Source organism: Phycodurus eques, chromosome 20, assembly GCF_024500275.1.
Source record: "Phycodurus eques isolate BA_2022a chromosome 20, UOR_Pequ_1.1, whole genome shotgun sequence".
NCBI classification, from domain to species: domain Eukaryota; kingdom Metazoa; phylum Chordata; class Actinopteri; order Syngnathiformes; family Syngnathidae; genus Phycodurus; species Phycodurus eques.
In genome coordinates this window covers 147286-169524 of record NC_084544.1, presented here as the reverse complement: position 1 = coordinate 169524, position 22239 = coordinate 147286, and the positions used below count along the sequence as shown (strand labels likewise).

The window sequence follows — 22239 nt, the reverse complement described above, 5'->3', positions numbered from 1 at the left end:
CCGCCCCCTTGCTGCACGTCGATTGGTCGAAGGCTCATCGAGGCGCCGTTTGAATTTGTGGACTTCCGTTTCCTTCTGTTTGGACGATTCTCAACTCTCAAGTTGGTTTGAGCGACTTGACTCGGATTTGGGACCTTTTCCACGTCCTGGTAAGTTGACGGCGGAGCTCGATCCACAAGCGAATGTTGCCCACCGAGCAGACGAAACTCGTTAAACAAAGGAAAGCTCACGTGCCGGCAATATGGTGTAACGTGACGTCCAACTTTGACCTTACGCCGCAGGGAGGGTTAGGGTTAGGTAACCTAACCTAACCTAACCCATTCATTCAAAATCAGGAAAAATCATCCAAATGTAATCAAATGTTATTAGTTATGCAACTTTGAGAAAGTCATTGGAATAGTTACATTAAGATTAGATTCTCAACAGGGTAACTTGTAATTTAACAAGTTACATGTCCAAACTTCCCAACACTGGTCACTAGTAGCATGCAGTTGTCAACCAGTGCTAGCACTTTTCATACATACAACGCAACCCGAAGTGCTTGACATGAATGGAAATAAAGCCCGCACCACCACCACTTGTCCACCAGGACACAGACACGCACAACACACACACTGGTCAAAAGAACTCGGAATGACCTGAAACATACAGCCTCGCATACAAACTAGTTCAAAACCTGAGACTGAAGTGACCTCAGAAACCCAGTGAAGAGAATTTATCATACTTCTAATGAATGGCTGCTAAATTGTCTGAAAATTCTGGAATAAATGTCTGTATACTGTCACGCATAGAATTGGGGGCCTGTTACAAACACACGTGTTGATGCGAGTTAGCGTGTGTGTTGCGTGTGCGTTGTGTGTTAACATGCGTGTCTTGTATAAATGCCGTGTGTCACATAATAATAATAGTAAAAACTATTATAAAGCGCATTTCTTGACACTCAAAGACGCTTAAGTCCTTAAGAACAGATAAAAAGCTGATCTAAAACAAAAACATAATGTGTGAAAGACAAAGGAGGCTTTCTGAGGACTTTTAAAAGGGTCTTGGTGGCGCACTCACGGATGTGTTTTGAGTTCCAGAGGCAGGCGCAGCAATGGAGAAGGCGTGACCGCCACGTGCTTTGTGTGGTCGACGTTTAGGTTTACGCGCGTCCGCGGCCCGCGTCATGCGCCACGACGACTCTGCCAGCCGGAGGAAGGGCACCGCCCCGCGCCGCCGACACCTTCCTCTGCCGCCGACACCCCCCGCGGCATCCCCACGTGGGCGCCGTCCGCCGGCGTCCCCCAGGCCGGGCCCGTCCGCGGCCGGCCGGCCGGGTCCCCCGGGGCGCGGTGAGTCCACGATGCCAGCGCCGACGCCGTCTCGACCCTTTGTAAAAGTTTTGCGTTTCCAGGGCAGCCGCCTCCGTCGCCCAGGAGGCGAAGGTTCCGCCCGGGGGCCAGGGCCCTGATGGAGATCCGCAAGTACCAGAAGAGCACCGAGCTTCTCCTCAGGAAGGCGTCGTTCGCTCGCCTGGTGAGGCGTCGTCGCTCAGCTCGCCTGTTCGCCCGTTAGCCGCTTGCAATAAAGTGAGCGCCGCCGCCGACCTCCCCCCGCAGGTCCGTGAGGTGTGCCAGGCATCCGGCAGAGGCTCCTACAGGTGGCAGGTCTTCGCTCTGATGGCGCTTCAGGAAGTAAGCTCACCGCTAATGGCAAAAGGTCAAGCTACAGACCGCCACACAGTGAACGATGCGGCCAAAGGCGATCTGAAACATCATTTTTGTCGTGAAAGATCATGCGATGCAAAATGACCTTTTTCATTGGCTGTTACGCCTGCGACCTCGTTGACCCGCCATTCAAATTTCCGGGGATCCCAGACGTCCGCTATTTAGGAGGGGGATTCTGGAATTTGTATGGCGTTACATTAGCGTCGTACCGCTTTCCTGAAATAAGATCTAATCATCTCCTCCCATAACTCCCCAAAGACGTATTAGCCATAATTTGTCACTGTTAAACCGTATTTGTGGTTGCAATGTGAAAACTCCAGCGATGCAGCATGGCGCCTTTGGCAGTAAACCTCTATACCCATGTCCGCATTGTCGAGAAGACTCCTATACAGCCTTTTTAAATTGTGCGAGTTGCGTCTCTGTGACATTATCGATACAGTCCCCTCCAAAAGTATTGGAACGCACCCTTTGTTTGAACGGCGGCCTTGAGCCCGTGGCGTGCTGACGGTGTGTTGTGCTCCTTCCAGGCGGTCGAGGCCTTCTTGGTATTGCTGTTCTCTGACGCCAACCTGTGCGCCATCCATGCCAAGCGGGTCACCCTGTTTCCCCGGGACCTCCAGCTGGCCCGACGCATCCGCGGGGCCCAAAACCCTCTCTGAGCAAGATGGCCACTGCACCGTTGGACAGTTAATTGTTTACATTTTGTGTTGTTAATGTTTTGTCATGTTTATATTTTCTAATAGAGTTATTGTTTCAACTGGATCATTGGTTGGCCCACCCTCTTATTCTCCAGGCAGCCAATCAGGTGAACGCTAACGTTTCGGATGAAGTGTCAAAGGGGACATTTGTATGTATCGGCAGAAATGAGCGTTTATGAAGCGTTTTTGTTAGTGAACAGATGTTTGCGTCTTTGTCCAGTCAGCACCCTCAAGGACCTGCTGACCCACAATGACCTTTGCTCAACTATATAGGTCAGTTTCTTATAATGGCCGACAGCAAGCAAGCCGCATGTGGTCCCACCTCAGTCGGTTGAGTAAAGAGAAACACTGTGCGTCATCACGCTGCCGTTTTTCTCCTCACGGAGGCCGCTGTCACAGATGCCAACAAAGCTATAATCCGTGCTGTGGTAGCACACATGACCCAATCGAACTGTTTCTTCACCGCAAGAGATTGGCGGGATTGATGACACGGAATAGCTTAATCAAAGGTTTGGTGACCCTAAAAACATCCGTCTTCTACACCGCTTATCCTCACTAGGGTCGCAGGTATGCTGGAGACTATCCAAAGCTAACTGCGGGCAGGAGGCCGGGTACACCTTGAACTGGTTGCTAGCCAATCGCAGGGCCCATATAAACAAACAACGATTCGCAATCACATTCATACCTACGGGCAATTTAGTCTTCAATGAACCTCACATGCTTGTTTTTGGGATGTGGGAGGAAACCAGAGTACACGGAGAAAACCCACGCAGGCACGGGGAGAACATGCAAACTCCGCACAGGTGAGGCCGGATTTGAACCCGCAACCTCAGAACTGTGCTAACCATCGTGCCGCCAACCCTTTGAGCAAATGTATCCACTGAACGCAGAGGCCATAGAGCGCAAGATAATTAAGCCATTTTGATTTTGTCTAGGGGGCACGGCGACCAAATAGTTAGAGCGTCAGCCTCACAGTTTGCACGTTCTCCCCGTGCCTGCGTGGGTTTTCTCCGGGCACTCCGGTTTCTTCCCACATCCCAAAAAACATGCATTCAATGGAGACTCTAAATTGCCCGTAGGTGTGAATGTGAGTGCAAATGGTTGTTTGTTTGTATGTGCCCTGCGATTGGCTGGCGACCTGTTCAGGGTGTGCCCCGCCTCCTGCCCGATGATAGCTGGGATGGGCTCCGGCACGCCCGCGACCCGCGTGAGGAAAAGCGGATCAGAAAATGGATGGATGGATGATTTTGTTTAACTGTCTGGTCAGTTCTACAAATCACAACATTTTGAGGTTCGGACTCTTGCCCTGAGACTGGACTTCTAACCTTAAACTGCATATGTCGGTACAGAGTGTATGGTAGGGTATCGACTAAAGAATTTGAGACAACAAAATTAGCCTTTGCTAAACGTTAGCATTAGCGTGCCAGCGAATACCATTGAGGAAAACAACACACGTACTTATGTTATGTACATTACACATCTAATACTGTCCTAAAAATCACATACCGACGCTGCTTTGTTGTTGTTGGCAAAGTTTTTCAGGGGCCCAACAGTGCGTCCATGTGTAACAAAGGTCGCTGCGGTAAACATGGACAGTGGCCTAATGCTTTCGAGTGGTGCAAATAAGCTTTTGCATTCTTTATTGCCTTGAGGCAGAAATTTGGCGTCAACGATTTTTTGTGGTCGACTTAGCTGATTTTATTTGTTTCACAATAGGAAAATTGAAAAGTTCACTCATTCCTGACTCCCCGATCCCTAAAATGTGATTTTTCAGTGGAACAATCTACTGCATACTGATTAGGTAGTTGGGAAAGAAGAATCACCTTTTATCATCATGAACACGCATGCATGCACACAAAATTTGTTCTCTGCATTTAACCCATCGCAGTGAACACGTACACGTTAGTAGGGGGCTGCCGAAGCGCCCGGGGTATCGGTGTCTTGCTCAAGGACACCGCAGCCGTGAGTACGGGGGACTTTGGCGGATGGTCCGGTCGGGGTCTTGAACCTAGGTCCCCCACGGTGGCAAGCGACGATCTTAACCATTGGGCCACGGCTGCCCGTGGAAAGAGTGAATGGTTGCCAACACAGTTGCGAACTTCAGTTTGGATAGTAGCTAGCTCCTAAAAAATGGAAACAAAGTCGATAGTTTATGAATCCAAGGTCACGAGGTAAGCCACAAGCGAGGACGTGGAAGAGCGCAGAGTGTTATTGGCGCTTGGCGTCATGGAGATGTTTTTGTGCTCCAGAGCACGTTAATGCAATCAAGCTGTTGGGAGGCACCCTGCGCCAAAATGCTCGCCAGCGGGCCAGCGGTCGAAGGCCACCGCTGACCTTACGGCACGGAACACCTTATAAAAGGGTCGACGCGTCAATTTTGGACACTGCCGCTGCAAAGTCCACAAAGGTAAGAAAGCTTTTTGTTGAACTCAAATGTAGAGAACAAATGGTTAGTCTAATTGCGTAATCGCCCAAGTGGTTTTTGAATGTTTTCGGAAAACGGGAAAAAAACTAATGACGAGTCCAGTTGTCTCCATTCAACATTTGCGGATTCGCATCAACTGACAATTGACACAGAAAAATAATTTGAGCAAGCGCATCATGTTTTTTATTGATATTGCGACTGCAAGTTAAAAATGACTGGACGTGATGCGGTTAGGCTGATGAAATGGAACACAATGTGATTTTTTTGTTTCGTTTCCCATCTCGACACATTAGTTTATACCTGATGTAATTTGAATCGATTAGATTTCTTCTGACTTGCTCCTCCAGGTGCAGCTCAGTGAATTTGAACATTCTGGAAAAGCTCATTTATTTCAGCGGTTCCATTCAAAAACTGAAAGGGTTATATATTCAGAAAATATGCACAGGGAAATATTTAGATTAATTTCTGTTAATTGTAATGATTATGAGTTATAGCTAATATCCATCCATCCATTTTCTGAGCCGCTTCTCCTCACTGGGGTCGCGGGCGTGCTGGAGCCTATCCCAGCTGTCATCGGGCAGGAGGCGGGGTACACCCTGAACTGGTTGCCAGCCAATCGCAGGGCACATAGAAACAAACAACCATTCGCACTCACAGTCATGTCTACGGGCAATTTAAAGTCTCCAATTCATGCATGTTTTTGGGATGTGGGAGGAAACCGGAGTGCCCGGAGAAAAGCCACGCGGGCACGGGGAGAACATGCAAACTCCACACAGGCGGGGCCGGGGATTGAACCCGGGTCCTCAGAACTGTGAGGCTGACGCTCTAACCAGTCGGCCACCGTGCCGCTTTATAGCTAATAACGCCCCTCTAATTCATGATCTCATAAATTAGAATATTGTACAAAAAAATAAAGGTTGTAATAAATTGTACTGTACATGACTTGGAAGAGCTGCAAGGGATTGTGAGGCTTGGCGCGCTTGAGTAGACCCTTTCTCAGATGAAGGCGTGTGCGTATTCAGGCAGCTCCCAGCCGGCCCTTCTGTCCCTGACCCTTCTGCTGCCGGTCCCCCCCACCGTGACGTCTCACCCCCGGCCGAAGCCGCCTGCTGTGGGGCTGACCCAGCTGCACTCTGCGTCCTTCGCGGTCTCCTCCTCCTCCTCAGAGGTGTGGGGGGCGTGGCCCGGCAGGCCAGAGGCCGGCGGCCTCAGGAGCGGTGAGGCCCTCACCTACGTCCTGGGCGGCCTCCAGAGCGTTGGCCGAGAGAAAGGCGGATTTGGCTTTCGCTTCGGCAGGAACTCCTGAACGTGGAGGCGAGGACCCTGAGGCCGCTCAAACGGAAGCGGCGCCGCTGTGCCCCTGAGCGCCCATGTCTCTATACTCGACTAATAAATGCATGAAGCGCGTTCGTGTTTCTCAATGTGTACTTCACAATAGGGAACTTGCTTGATGGGAATTAGAGTTTTGGGCGTGTATCTTGAAAACAGGGTGTCTGCCCCAGTACTGAGGTCACGGTTCAAATCTCAGCTCCGGCCTTTCTGTGTGGCGTTAGGTCCTCCCTCTGTGTTCCACAAACTTGTTGGCATCTTAGCATGTTAGCTTCATTGAAGACTCTTATGTCCCTCAGTGTGAATGTGTGTTTGTCTTTGTCATTGACTGGGGTCCAGTCCATTGTCTTGTTTGACTGTCCAGTCCAGGTTGGATATTATAATTACTGTACAAATTGAAATTGATCCCTCCTAATTTACAAAAATCCAATTTGGGAGAAAGTTCCAAATTGAAAATGGGTTCCAATTGATTTTGAATGTATTGTGTCAGATGTGAAAGTCCAGGAAGTTAAGGCTGCCCTAATCATATAAATGATTTACTGATCTTTTTACATAGTGAATGTTGTTCTTCCAAAAAGTTAAAAAGCATTTTGTCTATACGGTTTGAAATCTTAGTTTACATCAAGAGATAAAGTAGCTTATAAGGCGGGATAGTACCTCAGCTTTCGTGAGTTGAATACTTCCTTTAAGACTTAAAGGAGCGTGATTTACAACTTAAGGTTTAAGTTGTAAGTCGCGCTTGCAACCATTGGTTCAAATGTTTTACGTGTTTTTTTTCAATATGGATATCAAAATTCGAGGTGCACCTGTTAGTGATTGTGGAACAGTGATAAATCATGGCATGTTTAACTCTACAATTTAACAAACAGAAGGGGGCGGTTGCAATTGCTCTGACCTGTCTCGGCCACCGTAGGATTCAAATGACGTCACCGTTTGTTTTCCAGCCCAGGTTGCCGATTGGCTCCAGCTCCGCTGGAACGCGCCTCCTGCAATTGGTCAAACTTCACGTCACTCAGATGCATCGCAGCAGTGATTGATGGAGAAGCCGGTAGTGATGGCCGTTCACTTCCTGAAGTCGAACAGAAGCTCGGAGCGGGACGGGAGGGAAGTTCCTCGAGTGGAACTTTAATAAACAAAGCATTTCCTATTCCTCCCCTCACATTTTGTCCTACTTCCACGCCTGCGCGCCCTCCAGCGGCTTCAGCTCGGCGGGGAAGGCGAAGCGGCCGCTGCAGATGGAAGCTGCACCGGCCAAGGCCAAGCCGCAGGGCCGCCTCCTGGTGTCCACGCAACTGGACGCCAAAGACGACTTGGAGGAGGTAGGAACGCCGCGAACCCCCCACGGAGGTTATGTCACCTCCCGGGACGCAAAACTACACGGCCGCTAGTAGGCTAGTTAGCATGACTAGCGAGCGCTACGGCCGTTAGCTTAGCCCGTTAGCGTCTATCTTGGAATTGGGGGGGGGGGGAAGCATACCTCCTACGGCAACAAATGCACAACAACAAGTGGAAGTGCGCATGAGCTGCCTGCTCACTTGATTGTATGTGTGCTTCTGTGTATAGAAACTGGAGCGTTGTATTGGAGCGGTTCACTCCTTGATCAATGGCCTTTCCGAGAGAGAAGCGAACGACGCTCTGACCGCCAATGTAAGTTCATGACGTCATAATCATAACGCACGGGCTGAATCTAAGGGTACGTTCAGACATTCAGAGCGTTGTTGGAGTGTCCCGTTTGGGCTATTCTGAGCGCCGCACTCCCGCCGACAGAGCAGCCGGAGCGTCAGGCAGGAGGGGACGTTTACAGGCAGAACTGACACGTTCAATATGGCGGACGCATTGACGTATCCCAATGGCCAACACGCTCGTTCGTAAATTCATAGAAACTGAGGTGCGCTGTAGCTCTCTGAAGTGCAGTGAGAGCGTCAAATTGAATTTACGAACGTACCCTAAATTTGTATTTGCAACCTCCACGCTCCTCTGTTTACATGTCAGCTCCTCCCACAGAGAAGAACGAGACGTCAATTAAAGATGACGTCATTTCGTCGATTCTTGTCAAAAGTCAAGCGTCGCAGTGGCGGAAATATTACTAGTACTTTCCCAACACGTTGACCACTTTGTTTGAGTTCATGTCGTCAAATATGCTCAGCTGTGTTATTGTGAGTGGGATTCACCAGCCGTCCCCCACGCAGCCCGTATAGCGCATAGTTGGGGTGACTAAAATGTTGCATGAAAAGTGTTGTTTGTGTTATGTTGAATGCAACGACAGTGTTGAACCATCCGAAGGTTTTGATTTTCATGATGCGGCCCAACGCGTGTGGCAAAATGACATCTCAATTATTATACACTCAGTTGAGTGAAGTCACTTCACTATTAAACACAGCCCAAATAAAAGAGAGAAAGACTCAGCAAAATATGATATGTTTAGTTGAAGTGAAATAATCAAGGAATGACAAAAACACAATCCGGTCCAATCCGCTTTTAGAGATGAAGTTGACCAAAGTGCTTAGGACGCAATAAATGATACAAAGACATAAGCACAGCAAAGAACAATGCATGTAAATAAATAACAAGAATATACTTTAAGACCAACGTAAAACTAATTTAGCGAAATAAAAAAAATAGTCGTAAAAAGACAATATAAAGTAGCACAGGATTAAAGTCAACATCTCAACCTGAGTTGAACTCTAGAGGGGAAAAAAAGGTGTGCTGTCTAAGGTTCAGAGGTCGCTCCTTCCACAACTTCAGGGCAGCAACCGAGAGAGCGGGGTCAAGTTTTGTCGAACTAGCAAACGTCCATCTGTCGACTGAAGGGAAGGCGAAGGCCGGGTGCGGTGGGGCCGGAGCGGCTCGGACAAGTACTGCGGGCCGAGACCACCGAGGGATTTCGGAATTTTCAAAGATTGTGAATTTAAAGCTGGGCTTGTTACTCTGCGATCCCGACCCCTCGATTCACGATTGAGAAGCTCGGTAATATGGCGGCATGAGAGAACTTCCGGGTCGCGGTCGAAGTGTTGAGGCGCTCGGAGCATTGATGCACAAATGAGACCCCCGCCCGCCACCACGGGTTTTGATGGCAGTTTTATTGTCACCATGGCAACCAGGTGTGTAAAGGCCAGCAGCAGCATGAGGAGGTTTGTCTCGGTCTCTTCGCTCTGCTCCTCACCGAGCCGGCTCAGGCCCAGAGGGTAAGACCGTCCCCGTCCCCCTGCCGCCGCCATGTTTGACATCACCATGGTGACACGTGTGTGTGTGCGTGTCCGCGCAGTGTTACAGAGACCTGACTTTGGTGAACCGAGATGGGATGAATGTGGTCCTGGTGAAGATCAACCAAATCTTAATGGAGAAGTTCCTCAAGCTGCAGGATGTCCCCAGAAAGCAGGTGAACACACACGCACACGCAGGCACACACACGTTCATTATCAGGGTGGTCTTAAAATCTGTGTGCGTGCAGCTGGTGTGGCTGGTCAGAGAGTTGGTGAAGAGCGGTGTGATGGCAGCTGATGGCGTTGTCATGACGCTGCTCAAACAAATTGCAGGTCAGACGCACACACGTACACCAGGGTTAAATAGTTTGGGATTTTCCATTATAGTTAGTTTTTATTTCATTTTGACTTTTTTTCCCCGAATCCATCCATCCATCCATTTTCTGAGCCCCTTCTCCTCACTAGGGTCGCGGGCGTGCCGGAGCTTATCCCAGCTGTCATCGGGCAGGAGGCGGGGTACACCCTGAATTGGTTGCCAGCCAATCGCAGGGCACATACAAACAGACAACCATTCGCACTCACATGCACACCTACGGGCTATTTAGAGTCTCCAATTTATGCATGTTTTTGGGAGGAAAGAGGAGCGCCCGGAGAAAACCCACGCAGGCACGGGGAGAACATGCAAACTCCACACAGGCGGGGCCGGGGATTGAACCCCGCTCCTCAGAACTGTGAGGCTGACGCTCTAACCAGTCGTCCACCGTGCCGCTCCCCGAATCCAGTTAGTTTTAATTAGTTTTTAGAGGAGGTTTGTTAGTTTTTATTTTTTCAAAAATGCTTTGATTTAATTTACTTTATATATATATATACACACACACACACAAGATATTTGTTGAGTATGAGATTTAAAAAAAAAGTCAACAAAAAATACCATTTTAAAATAATGTATTAACCTAATAACATGCCAGCAACCATCCGCAAATCAAATACGACTGCTAAACTGTATCACAGTCCAACAAATCTGAAGCAGCGGCCTATATCTTGGCCGCTCCCCAATGATGTCATTTCTAGGCGACACACAGTAAAAGAACTAGACTTCCCAAACGACCATTGGACCTTCCCTGTTCTGTATGGCCGTACCAAAATAAATACAGTAACAAAATCAACCCCGAAAGCTCACGTATGAAATTGATGGATGAAAACTAAGGAAATTTTTGCTATAACTAAAGTTAGTTTCAGTTGTTGTTTTTTAAAAACATTTTCGTTTTCAGTTTTAGTTTGTTTACTATAATAGCCTTGATGCACACGCACAGAATGATCGTGTCGTTTCGTGTGTGCGTGTGCAGGAGGAGACGTGTCCACAAAGAACTTGTGGTTGGCTGAGAGCGTCCTCGACATCCTGTTGGAGCAAAAGTATGACGCACACACACGCGCACACTATTCCAAAGCAGCTTGTTAACTGTCTGTGTGTGCGTGTGTGGAGGGAGTGGGTTCTGAAGAGCGGGATGCTGATAGCCATGTCTGTGTACACATTCCTGCGCCTCATCGTGGACCACGGCGCTCCCAACCTGCTTCCTCTACGTCAGAAGGAAGTGGACTTCTGCATCGGGATGCTGAGGGAGAAGGTAAGGAGGGGGGCGGGGACGACGCTTCAGTCCCCCGTGCGGTCTCGCGCTGAATCCTCGTTCCGTCCCGCCGCGCAGTTCTTGGAGTGCGTGATCATTGGCAGAGATTTGGTGCGCCTGCTGCAGAACGTGGCTCGGATCCCCGAGATGGATCTCCTGTGGCGAGACCTGCTCCACAACCCGCAAGTCCTCAGTCCTCAGTTCACCGGTAAGACCGTGAGATCGGGCTGGGCGATTATGCAAAAAATAATCATCACAATTATTTTAATTGGTATTGAAATCAGGATTAGATTATGCATTGATTAATGCATTCAAAAATTATAAATACCTGCTGTTCCTGCTGTGCGTGCCTTGGCCTCTTAGGGGCAGTGTGGTGCACGCACGGAGATACACTCGCGTTAAGATTGCGAGCAGAAATTGGCCAACTTTATTCATTTAGATCATTTTTCACAGATTAGAAGAATATAGGCGTGCAATTTTTGTTACATTACCTGTATATTTGTGTTACTACAGTGTTTGTGTAGGAATATTTGTAAATTGAAGGTAAATCCCTCCTGTGATGTCTAATGCTAATTTTTGCTAGCCGGTCAATGGGTCTTTCCATAGATTTTTTTAGCATTAAGCTGGTGAAGTTTCTAAAACAAATATAACAATGTGTGTTATTGTTTTGCTGTGCGTTTAGGTTTCCAGCAAACTCCACTCGGGGAGGGTGGGTGGGGCATACGTCACTCGGTGCGTTCGGGGTGCTTTTACCATGCACCACCGGCACCGTCCAGCACATTCTTGTTTTTTTTTTTTATTATGTTTTTATGATTGTGAGAAGCCAAAATTGAAATCTCGATAAAATTTCGATTAATCGCCCAGCTCGACCGTGAGGGGAAACCCCCCTCTCGTCTACTTGGCGACACTGTCTAACGTGCGTGCGCGCGTGCGTGCGTCAGGCATTCTGCAGCTGCTCACAGCTCGGACTTCCCGAAAGTTCCTGGCGTGTCGTCTGACCCCCGACATGGAGACCAAGCTCCTGTTCATGACCTCCAGGGTAAGCGGAGACTTCCTGCGGCCGTCAGGTGACTTCCTGTGTGCGTCGGCACTGTCTCGCTCTCTCGCTCGCCCCGCGCAGGTCCGCTTCGGGCAGCAGAAGCGCTACCAGGACTGGTTCCAGCGGCAGTACCTGTCCATGGCCGAGAGCCAATCGCTGCGCTGCGATCTGATTCGTTACATCTGCGGCGTGGTCCACCCGTCCAATGAGGTCCTTAGCTCCGACATCCTGCCGCGATGGGCCATCATTGGCTGGCTGCTCACCACCTGCACGGTAAGCGTGTGTGCGTGTGCGTGCCTGTCCAGTGGCTGCAGCCTTTCACCTTTGTGTGTGTGTGTATGTGTGTGCGCGTACGCGCAGTCAAACGTGGCTGCCTCCAATGCCAAACTGGCGCTCTTCTACGATTGGCTGTTCTTCAACCCTGACAAGGACAGCATCATGAACATAGGTGACACGCACGCACGCACAACTCGATGGATCCGTCGCGATCGCTCGTGACAGAGTTGTCGTGTGTGTGACGCAGAGCCGGCCATCTTGGTCATGCATCATTCCATGAAGCCTCACCCCGCTATCACCGCCACGCTTCTGGACTTCATGTGTCGGGTGAGACTCCGCCGTCACGTGACCCGCCGACGTCCCGGAATCACTTGGCTCCTCCTTTCCTCCTCTCCTCAGATCATTCCTCACTTCTTTCCTCCGTTGGAAGTTCAAGTTCGTCAGGGCGTCTTCAACTCGCTGACGTTCATCATGGAGAAGAGAGTGCTGGCGTAAGACGCGCACACACACGTACACTCACATTATTGTGTTGGAGTAGCAACGTGACAAGTTTAGCCCGAAATGAAAAATGATGTCAAAATGCTGAGGAAGAGTAGCTTGTCAAATTGAAGGCCCGGGAACCAGATCCGGCCCGCCATATCATTTTATGTGGCTTCCAATCAATCAATCAACTTCCATGATTCCTGCTAAAATCTCAAACAAAATTTCAAATTGTCCCATGTAATACATAATGCTGAAATATTATATTATCAACATTAATATTATTATATTGACCAATCCCCCCCCCCCCCACCCCCTTTTTTAAATTTAGTATTTTTTTTTTTTATAAACACCAAGTAACCAACCTTGGCAAACAAACAAATGCACTTTTATGTCTGTAATGGCGTGTCAGTGGCTATACCTTTTGTAGTTGGACCGGCACTGAAAAGGAACATGAAACAAGGCTGCTCCAATCATGTATCCTGGAGCCTTTCGTTTCGTCTGCTACTTGGGGAAGCCCTCCTCCCATTGGCTGGAAAGTTTTAGTTGCGTCCAAATGAGTGTGACATTTCAAACGGCGTCACTTGCCATAGAAACGCAAATGAAATAACGTAAGTGGAACATTATTGCTGAGAAGAGCCGTAGAATAAATCATGTACATCAGTTATCAGTTGTTGTTTCTTTCCTGAATTTGTTCTGGAGGATTTTCGAACCCTTTGAAGTGCTCATTCCATATTTTGGAGAAAATTCCACCAAGATGGCGGCCTGCGCTACTTTTTGGTTTTACTCTGGCAGGCACTTGGCGCCGTTGTTCGACAACCCGAAGTTGGACCGAGAACTTCGCTCCATGCTCAGAGAAAGATTCCCAGAGTTCTGCAGCGCCCCCTCTCCACCTATGGAAGGTGCGTGTACACGCGTGCGCTTGCGCACACGCTTCTATGCTGCGTGTGGACGTAATGTGTCTGTGTGTGTGCGCAGTGAAAATGGAGGAGATGACATGCATGGAGATGGAGCACATGATGGACAAGGAGGAAGGTTGCTATGACAACACAGAAGCAGCCTTCAGTGATGATGAGGAGGAGGTCAACAACAAAGGTCATCTTCATCATCCTCACAATAACAATAATAATAATTCCTATTTATATTAGTGTGTGTGCGTGTGCGTAGGGAAGAAGCGCGAGTTCAGGTTTCATCCAATCAGAGAGGCTGTAGTGGAGGAGCCTGCTGACATCACACCCTGGCTCGACCAGTTAGAAGACACCATGAAGGAAAAGGTTGTCCAGCTGCAGAAGTCAAGGTCAGAGGTCAACCCGGATGCAGAAGTTGCTACGTTCAGTCGATCGATCAATAATCATTCGGTAAAAATGAAACTGATTTTCCTCAGTGACACGGAGACGCAGTGTGAAGTCATGCAGGACATTGTGGACCTCATCCTGGAGGTCGCACGCGCACACACACACACACACACACACACACACACATCCATAAGCCACTACAAGGTTGTGTGTGTCACAGGAGGACTTTGACACGGAGCAGATGTCGGCTTTAGCGTCGTGTCTGGCGGAAATCTTTAAGGAACATTTCCGAGGAGACGTCCTGCCTGAAGACATCACTGACGAGTAAGGCTGCCGGCCGTGTGTGCGTATGTTTACTTGGTCTCATGTGTGTGTGTGTGTGTGTGTGTGTGTGTGTGTGTGTGTGTGTGCGCGCGCGTGCGTGCGTGCGTGTCAGGTCCCTGGAGGAATCTGTGTGCAAGGCGGTGTGTCTAGTGTTCAGGAACCTGGTGACCATGCAGGAGGACAACAGCGGCTTCTCGGTTCTTCTGGACATGCTGGCGGAACTTTACCAGAAGCAACCCAAGATCGGCTACCACCTCCTCTACTACCTCAAAGCCAGGTGACGCCTCCTCGTGCCAAGGCGAGACCCGCGGGCCAAATCCAGCCCGCCGTGTCATTTTATGGGTTCGGAGTTCTGTTCAAAGCTGGCAATCCAAATGTCAACGATGAAACGAAGTTCCAAACGTCCAAAACTGTCACGTACATTTTCAGGTGAGGCTCAGGAAGTGGAACCGACTCGCACTCTAGCCACGGACGTAGTCTTTAAAACAAACACAGTGCAGCTCAGCTTCTGCCAGCAGATGTCACGGCGAGCCATGTTTTTCAAAAAACGGAATTCAAATGTAACTCCAAGAGGCTTTTAAACAGCCAGATCAAGCTAAAGCCACAACAAATTCCATCGCAGTAATTCCACGCTATATTGCGGTTGACTTTTTGCAGATTCAGCATTGTTGATTTATTTATTTAGTTCGTGCTGTTACTCACCTGCACATTAGGTTAGCTAGATTGGCTATTTGATTTGAATATGGCAGCAGTACATGGGTGGCTTTTCTCCGAGTACTCCGCTTTCCTCCCGCATCCCCAAAACATGCGTGCTCGGTTGATTGAAGACTCTACCTTCGCCGTAGGTGCGAATGTGAGTGCAAACGCTTGTTTGTTTATATGTGGCCCGCGATTGGTAAGGAAAACGGACGCAGGGATGGCAGCAGTAATGCTGATCATTCATTCAGATAACTCTAGAAAGCAAGTGCCTCAGCTTTGAGGAGCTAATCCGGTTTCTTCTGTCGGAAATGATCTGCCCTTTTTGGCCAACATTCCCTCAGGAGGGACTGACGTTGCGACGGTGCACGTCTCCAGCGTCATTAGATACACTGGAACCTTCATGAATAATATCAGGCTAAAATGCTTGTCTTTATTCGTCCATTGCACGGATGAGTGTCCGGGCGGGTTCTTGTCTTTGGGTTTCTCAATACATTTGAAATGTGTCCAGATTTTAGGCCTTTTCCTGCGACCACTCCTTTTCTTAACAATTCCTTACCAGCATGTTGGTGGTTTCTCTTGTTTTTCTTATCGTCTTCCTTCCTCGTCTGTGCGCTCCCGCGTCTCCGTCCCCGCTCCGCACAGTCGGAGAGGGAGACGACGCCAGACGTATTGACCGGTCACATGCGAGCTCTCTCTTCAGCGATCGATGAGAGGCTCTCGTCGGATCTTCGAGCCGTTTCGTTCGTGACTGACGCGTCACTTTTCAAGTAACTTTCTGAGCCTTTTAGGAGTACGGTAGAGGTTAATAAACGATAAACGGGGGATTACCGTAAACGTACCGATGACCTTGAAACAAGGTCCGTATACACAAGCGGCGTTTCTGCTGTCTTCTTACAGCCCTCGCCATTCTACATTGATTTATTGTTAGAACAGACCCGGAAGGCAGCCTAAACTACAATACGGCCCGTGAGCAAATCCAGTTTGACGCCCCTGCTCTAATGCGTGCGTGTCTGTGTGCGCGTGCGTGCTTGCAGTAAAGCGGCAAATGGCAAGATGATGCTGTACGAGTCGTTCGCCCAGGCCACGGCGCTCGGAGATCTCCACACGTGTCTCATGATGGACATGAAGGCGTGTCAGGAGGACGACGTGCGGCTGCTTTGCTACCTGACGCCCTCAATCTACTCGGAGGTGCACACGCACGCATGCGCACGGCCACACACACACACACACAGGGTCTGAACGGGTTTGCTTTCAGTTTCCAGATCAGACGTTGCGAAGCGGCGAGCTGCTGAACATGATCGTCGCCGTCATCGATTCCACCCAGGTAGCGAACGGAACGGCTAGCTAGGGGCTTAGCTTATTAGCATGGCGGTGCTAACGTGCCGTGCAGTTGCAGGAGCTGATGTGTCACGTGATGATGGGAAACCTGGTCATGTTCCGAAAAGACTCCGTCCTCAACATCCTAAGTGAGCACACGCTCGCCGTGGTCTGCGGACAGCAGGTGGCGCCGGCTGACGGGCTTCTTCTTGTGTTTGGCAGTCCAGTCTTTGGATTGGGAGACGTTTGAGCAGTACAGCACGTGGCAGCTGTTCCTAGCACACAGCATCCCTCTGGAGACCATCATTCCCATCCTGCAGCACCTCAAGTACAAAGGTAGCTTCATCATCGTCGTCATTATCGTAGGCTCGGCTTGACGCTCTAATCGTTCCGTCCACAACTTGGTGAGAGAAACAAAAACTCCAGATGCTCCTCTTGCTTTCATTTTAGCCGACTTCAAAATTCGAGCTTGTGCAAACATGACTGCGAGATAATAATAAAAAAGAAAAATCCCAAAAAAGAAACAGCGGAAAGACGCACGTATCTTTAGAACACAATTCAGTTGGTGCATACATACGTGAAAAAAGACACAACATATTCTCCGACATGATGAGAGCTGTCTAACCTTTTTCCTAGGTCTGTATCGAAACCACCGTTCTCAAATTCACGAAACGGTGTCGTCTTAAAATGGCAGGATCGCGAACCAGCGTGCCTGCACACGCCGCATTCAGCCGAGATTTTGCCAACCTGTCATTACAAACGTCGGCCACTGAGCGACAGTGCGGCAAGTCATTAGTCGCGATGCCACACTCACTCACGAGCCCAAATCATTAAAAACACAATTAACAAACAACAGCGGCAAAAAGAGGGAACATGAACACACAAAAAGTCTATCAACTAACATGATAAGGGGCTAATTACCACTAACTAACAAGAACACAACATTCTGACAACTATTTACAAAGACGCTCGGCATGCTGGGGATTCCTCCAATGCTACAATATTGTTATTTACTTTTAATTTAATCTCTGCTTTACAGCACAAACCGGAAGTCTCAGAGACTTTAAAAAAAAAAAAACAGTTACAATCGTGTGTATTTAAGTGTTCTAAATAAATAGTCCAGTTTTTGCCGTCAATCTTTTTTTCTTTTTACCCCCTACCCGCTGAGGTAACTATTGTTACAGCGGGACCACATTTTCCAGTTGTCGCTGAGTTGCAACTTTCATTTAAGAACAGTTGCAGTGGCATTGACTGGCAGATAGTGTTTAGAAAAATCTAACCCTGATTCCATGGTGACTGTGGGCCCCGCCGGCTTTGGAGAGGCGTCAACAAGGTCTATACCGTCATTTGTGTAGTTTCTGTTGTCATTATGATTTCAAAAGAGGAAACACGGTTGTTTGATAAGACGTCGCTTCACCCAAGCACTAACCATGAGTGAAAGACAGGTTTTTGTGTTATCGTTCATATTCTCTGAAAAAGGGACAAGAAATTTATGAGGACAACTGTATGAAGTCACTTGGAGGTGCTGACAGCGCTTTTACCTTTTGTGTTTGTGTGTAGAACATCCGGAGGCCTTGTCCTGTCTGCTGCTGCAGCTGCGTCGGGAAAAGTAACACGACACGGCCGCTACTGCTACGCGACTGCACAAGCGCACCTTTCACATCTGTGTGTGTGTGTGTGTGTGTGTGTGCGTGCGTGCGTGCGTGCGTGCGTGCGTTCGTGCGCGCGCGTGCGCGTGTCAGGCCCAGTGAGGAGATGGTGAAGATGGTTCTGAGCAGACCTTGTCACAGCGAGGACCAGTTCACCACCAGCCTCCTGCGACACTGGGCGTCCAAGCACGACGACACCCTGGCCGAACACATCAAAGCGCAACTAATCAAGAACAACAACCAACCCCGAAAGAGGCAAAGGTACTAGCATGCACGCACGCACTCGTACTCCGAAGGACTCGTGAAGGGTCGCTCGGTCGCAGTTCCAGTTTAATTTGTGCGGTATCAGGCTGTCGCATGACTTGTGGGTCGAGTCCAGCAGGGAGCAGTAACACACACACACGCACACATACACTGCAAGTGTCAACCCAGAAGAAGATGAGGACGTTTCCATGACAACAACTAGGGACGTCCCGATTCCAGGCACGTGATGGAAAATCGGGGTCGATCGTGATTTTCAGCCGATCCAGATCCGGTGAAAAAGATCGCTTCTTTTCATTTTCAGACAAACACAGTCTCTGCATTCCCTGAGCCTTCTTTAAACTGTTAAGTGACACGCGAACCAAACGAATTCAACATATTGTGTATTTAAACACAAGACAGACATGAAGGATTTAGAATTCGCCAACAGTCAATGGAAAACCCCATTGACGGGCAAGCTAGAATTAGCATTAGATCACGGGAGAATTTACCTTCAAATAAGGAATATTTATACACAAACTACGTAGTAACACATACAGACAGATAATATGACAATACTCACAGGCATCTATTCTCCCTAATGTGTGAAAAACGAGGTAATGTTCTTCTATTCTTTTGTAGCTTCCTGCAAAGGTGTAGCTCCATGCGTGCATCGCACCACGCTGCCCCTTTGAGGCCAAGGCGCACACAGCAACATTTTGCCCCCTGGATGTCTGACATGAAATCAGTTTTTCCTCTTTTAGATCAATTAGGATTACTACAGAATGATTGACATTTTCTAAATGCTCAATATTGTTATTTTTATATTTATTTTTTTGTATATTATTATCTTTTTGCATGTATTTATTTTCCGTATCGGACGGGGACTCTGCATCGGCAGATACGTAAAGTCGAAGACTCTGACTCGGGACATCTCTCGCAACAACGCAATGTGCTTCTCACATCTTTTGTGTAGCCCTCGGAGTGCAAAAGAGTCACCACACACTTACCACCGTCCGTGCGTGTTTGCAGTCTCCGGAGCTCCAGCAGCAAACTGGCTCAGTTGACTCTTGAACAGATCCTGGAACATCTGGACAACCTCAGATTGAGCCTGAACAACACCAAGAACAGCTGTCAGTACGCGCACACACACACACACACACACACACACACACACACACTTGCATTCATTGATCGGTCGGTGGCGGCTGTCCTGATGGCGAGTGTTGGCGTGTGCTCAGTCTTCAGTCAGACTCCCATCCTTCAGGCTCTGCAGCACGTTCAGGCCAGTTGCGATGAAGGACACAAGATGAGGTACGCACAAAAGGCCGATGACGTCGGGCTTTCGGGTGAAATTTCCGGATGAACCTAAAATGCGGATACAGTGGACGCCTTCATATTTATAATTGACTTTATATTCATGGAAAGAATGAGTCCTCTATTCTTGCGATTTTCTGCAACATGGCAAAATAAGTCTGCAAATCTTGATTTTTTTGGATTATTTATTGTATGATAGTGTCTCTTTAATTGAGACAATAACGTTAAATGTCGGGTGTAAACGTGCCCAAAAAACGTCAAAGCGCAATCAAATTTGCACAGCGGAACGTCGTTTTGTGTGCGCCATCTGGGCAGAAGTTCCACGCGCTCACTCGCCCCGCCCCCAACTCGCTCAACCAATCACAAATCTAACTGCAGCTGCCTTAGATTTGGGAATGACAGTCAGCGGGAGGTTCAGATAAGACGGCGGCGCCCGTGTCTGCCGCGACTGCTCTGGCCAAACCAGGACTAAACACGTCTAACGTCAACTCGGCGGAAGGTGGCGAACCCGATCGACGAGCACCAGTTTTTGTTGTCGCCGCGTGCGTCCGGCGGCCCCCGGTCAGGAAACGCAAGCGCCGTCCGAGAAGCGGCCGAGTTCCCGTCGGCACCATCGATGCCACTCGTGCGTTTGCTTTTAAAATTGCACTGCTAACGCTCTTCATCATCATCATCGTCCTCAGAATAGTTTCTTTAGAGGTAAAGTACTGTTTGAAATGCGAATGAAGTGTTTTGGGATCATAACGGTGCTATTTTGGTGGTTGAAACTATTCGAATGGGCAAATGTGCCGCTTATTGGTGAAAATTGCCAATTGGCGGTTTAGCAGACGTCCTTCTGTCTGTCCGCTGTCAAGTATTTCCAAGTGAACGCAGCTGTTGAATGTTTCTGGACTTTTTGCGCGACTGTTTTTAGGACGAGCCGGTACGTGTGCAACCAATTTACGCATTCGGCAAAACGAGTCGAAGGTCTTCCTCTCGGTTCGGGTGAACGGCGATGGGGCGGAGACAAAGCAACCGCCGGAATTTTAAACCTCTCCAATGTCCTTTTTTTTTTTTTTTTTTTTTTTTTTTTTTTTTTTTTTAATATATATAAATACACAACAGAGCCACTAAAGATGACAGTAATCCATGTTTAGGCTTTGTACAAATAAATGATCCCCACACACTCGTGATTTGGCACCTGCAGATTCTCTGAATTATTTATTTATTTTATTTTTTCAATGCAATTACGGGCATCAATTATGCGCAGATTTTCACTATTCGCGGCGGGGCCGGTCCCAGGCGTTCCAGCATACTTTCACTTTTGTCCAAAGACACGGGCCAGAAAAGAAAACAAAATTTTAGCAAGTTGGCCTTCAAACAATCACATCATCACACCATCAAACGTCATGTTCGTTAGCGCAGCATACACAGGAAGTCCGCTACCCTGTTTTCCAGTTTGGGCATGTGGCGGATTGTTCGGCGTCGCCTGGCTCTCCTGTTTCATCCACGATGTTTATTTATTGTTGTGAATTTTTCTGTTGGTTGTTGCTCCAAAAGTCCTGAAACATTCAACAGTCTTGCACAAGGTCAAATTAGGTCCACCTGGAAAGGTTCTAGAGTAGCTTCGCTTCATCGCGAACTTTGACCCGGAAGCCCGACCTCCCGAACGTGGTGTCGGCGCAAATGATAACGCGACCCGTCGGTGCAGGTTCAGCGACCTGTTCGCGTTGGCCGAAGAGTACGAAGACTCTCAGGCCAAACCGCTCAAGTCTCGCCGGAAGGCGGCGGCCACGTCGCCCAGGTCCCGCAAGGGCGTGGCCCCGCCCAGCAACAACGAAGAGGAGAGCGCCTCCAGCAGCGCGTCGGTACGTTTGCGAGCGCTCGCCAACGCGTGGAGCCACTTGGGGGGTTTCTGATGCCGATGTCACTTCCTGTTTGTGCCTCAGGAGGAGGAAGACTCCAAGCCCAAAGCTCCCAAGAGAAAGAGGAAATGCTCGTCGGCCGTAGCGTCTGACAGCGACTGATCCCGAGGCCCTCGGCGGACGCTACCGAATTTTAGCTCGCCCTGACACGCGTCGGCCATTTTCCCACAATGCACTGTGACCTTTGTCTTTTTTGAAACTTAAATTGTGGACGTTTTGACTTCCTGTTGTTTTTAGCAGCTCCTTCCTCTTTGTCCCGCTGCAGTAAAACACTTTGTATAAAGCCTGCCGCTTTTAGTCTTATTTTCAACGCTTCCTGTTTAGCATCCTGGGTCATGTGACAGACAGCAGGTGTCCTGTCCCCAAGATGCCCCGCCCACATCATCATCCGTGATGGACAGCAGCTGGGCGGCCGCTTCAGCGGCTTCTTGAGGACCGACCGGTGCCCGAAGGAACCTCTTGAGGCCGCTCGCGTGGTAGTTCCGAACAGGTCGTCGAGATTTGTTTTTAACGGCCGTCATGTCTGCGGCGAAGTCAGGGTCATCTCTGCGGACTTTGCTAGTGACTCCAGAACGAATCCCGGATTTCTTCGTCCCGCCTCGCAGTCCGCGGTTCCTCCTCTCCCCGCCGCACCGCCGGACCACAGCGGGCGAGAGCAGGCCCCCTGCCGCCCGGGACGACGACGATGACTTTCGTAGTCCGGACCGCCGGCC

General features: G+C 49.0%; 2 protein-coding genes across 7 annotated transcripts; both read left to right on the top strand.

Annotated features, from left to right (window-relative positions):
- The first annotated feature begins 68 nt into the window (after positions 1-68).
- Positions 69-2468, top strand: LOC133395703 (histone H3-like centromeric protein A). 3 transcript variants are annotated; one of them, XM_061664835.1, is made up of 5 exons: positions 69-149; positions 1140-1331; positions 1394-1515; positions 1599-1673; positions 2234-2468. In XM_061664835.1, exons 2-5 carry the CDS (start codon positions 1166-1168, stop codon positions 2363-2365), a joined length of 495 nt encoding a protein of 164 aa, XP_061520819.1. In that variant the 5' UTR covers positions 69-149; positions 1140-1165; the 3' UTR covers positions 2366-2468. The 3 variants fall into 3 exon arrangements, with proteins under 3 accessions (XP_061520819.1, XP_061520822.1, XP_061520820.1); XM_061664836.1 differs by having other exon boundaries at positions 74-149; positions 1080-1331; XM_061664838.1 differs by lacking the exon at positions 1599-1673.
- A 2215-nt stretch (positions 2469-4683) lies between these two features.
- On the top strand, positions 4684-21813 carry ints3 (integrator complex subunit 3). Of its 4 annotated transcripts, XM_061664940.1 has the most exons (30): positions 4687-4811; positions 7103-7477; positions 7722-7805; positions 9260-9343; positions 9424-9537; positions 9610-9694; positions 10708-10774; positions 10845-10986; positions 11065-11194; positions 11928-12025; positions 12107-12298; positions 12386-12473; positions 12549-12628; positions 12701-12792; positions 13577-13683; positions 13760-13876; positions 13949-14078; positions 14166-14220; positions 14297-14400; positions 14513-14677; positions 16134-16287; positions 16355-16423; positions 16490-16565; positions 16639-16752; positions 17977-18025; positions 18159-18326; positions 19338-19438; positions 19547-19619; positions 21313-21469; positions 21551-21813. In XM_061664940.1, the coding sequence occupies exons 2-30, from the start codon at positions 7394-7396 to the stop codon at positions 21626-21628; spliced, it is 3057 nt and encodes a 1018-aa protein (XP_061520924.1). In that variant the 5' UTR covers positions 4687-4811; positions 7103-7393; the 3' UTR covers positions 21629-21813. The 4 variants fall into 4 exon arrangements, with proteins under 4 accessions (XP_061520921.1, XP_061520922.1, XP_061520924.1 ...); XM_061664938.1 differs by having other exon boundaries at positions 4686-4811; positions 19338-19619; XM_061664939.1 differs by having other exon boundaries at positions 12549-12792.
- Positions 21814-22239: the final 426 nt, after the last annotated feature.

Coding starts and splice junctions, on each gene's coding strand:
- LOC133395703 (XM_061664835.1), top strand. CDS start 1,166: ATGCGCCACGACGACTCTGCCAGCCGGAGGAAGGGCACCGCCCCGCGC. Junction 1,516..1,598: donor AGGCGTCGTTCGCTCGCCTG/GTGAGGCGTCGT, acceptor CTCCCCCCGCAG/GTCCGTGAGGTGTGCCAGGC. Junction 1,674..2,233: donor CTCTGATGGCGCTTCAGGAA/GTAAGCTCACCG, acceptor TGCTCCTTCCAG/GCGGTCGAGGCCTTCTTGGT.
- ints3 (XM_061664937.1), top strand. CDS start 7,394: ATGGAAGCTGCACCGGCCAAGGCCAAGCCGCAGGGCCGCCTCCTGGTG. Junction 10,987..11,064: donor TCGGGATGCTGAGGGAGAAG/GTAAGGAGGGGG, acceptor CCCGCCGCGCAG/TTCTTGGAGTGCGTGATCAT. Junction 18,026..18,158: donor CTGCAGCTGCGTCGGGAAAA/GTAACACGACAC, acceptor TGCGCGTGTCAG/GCCCAGTGAGGAGATGGTGA.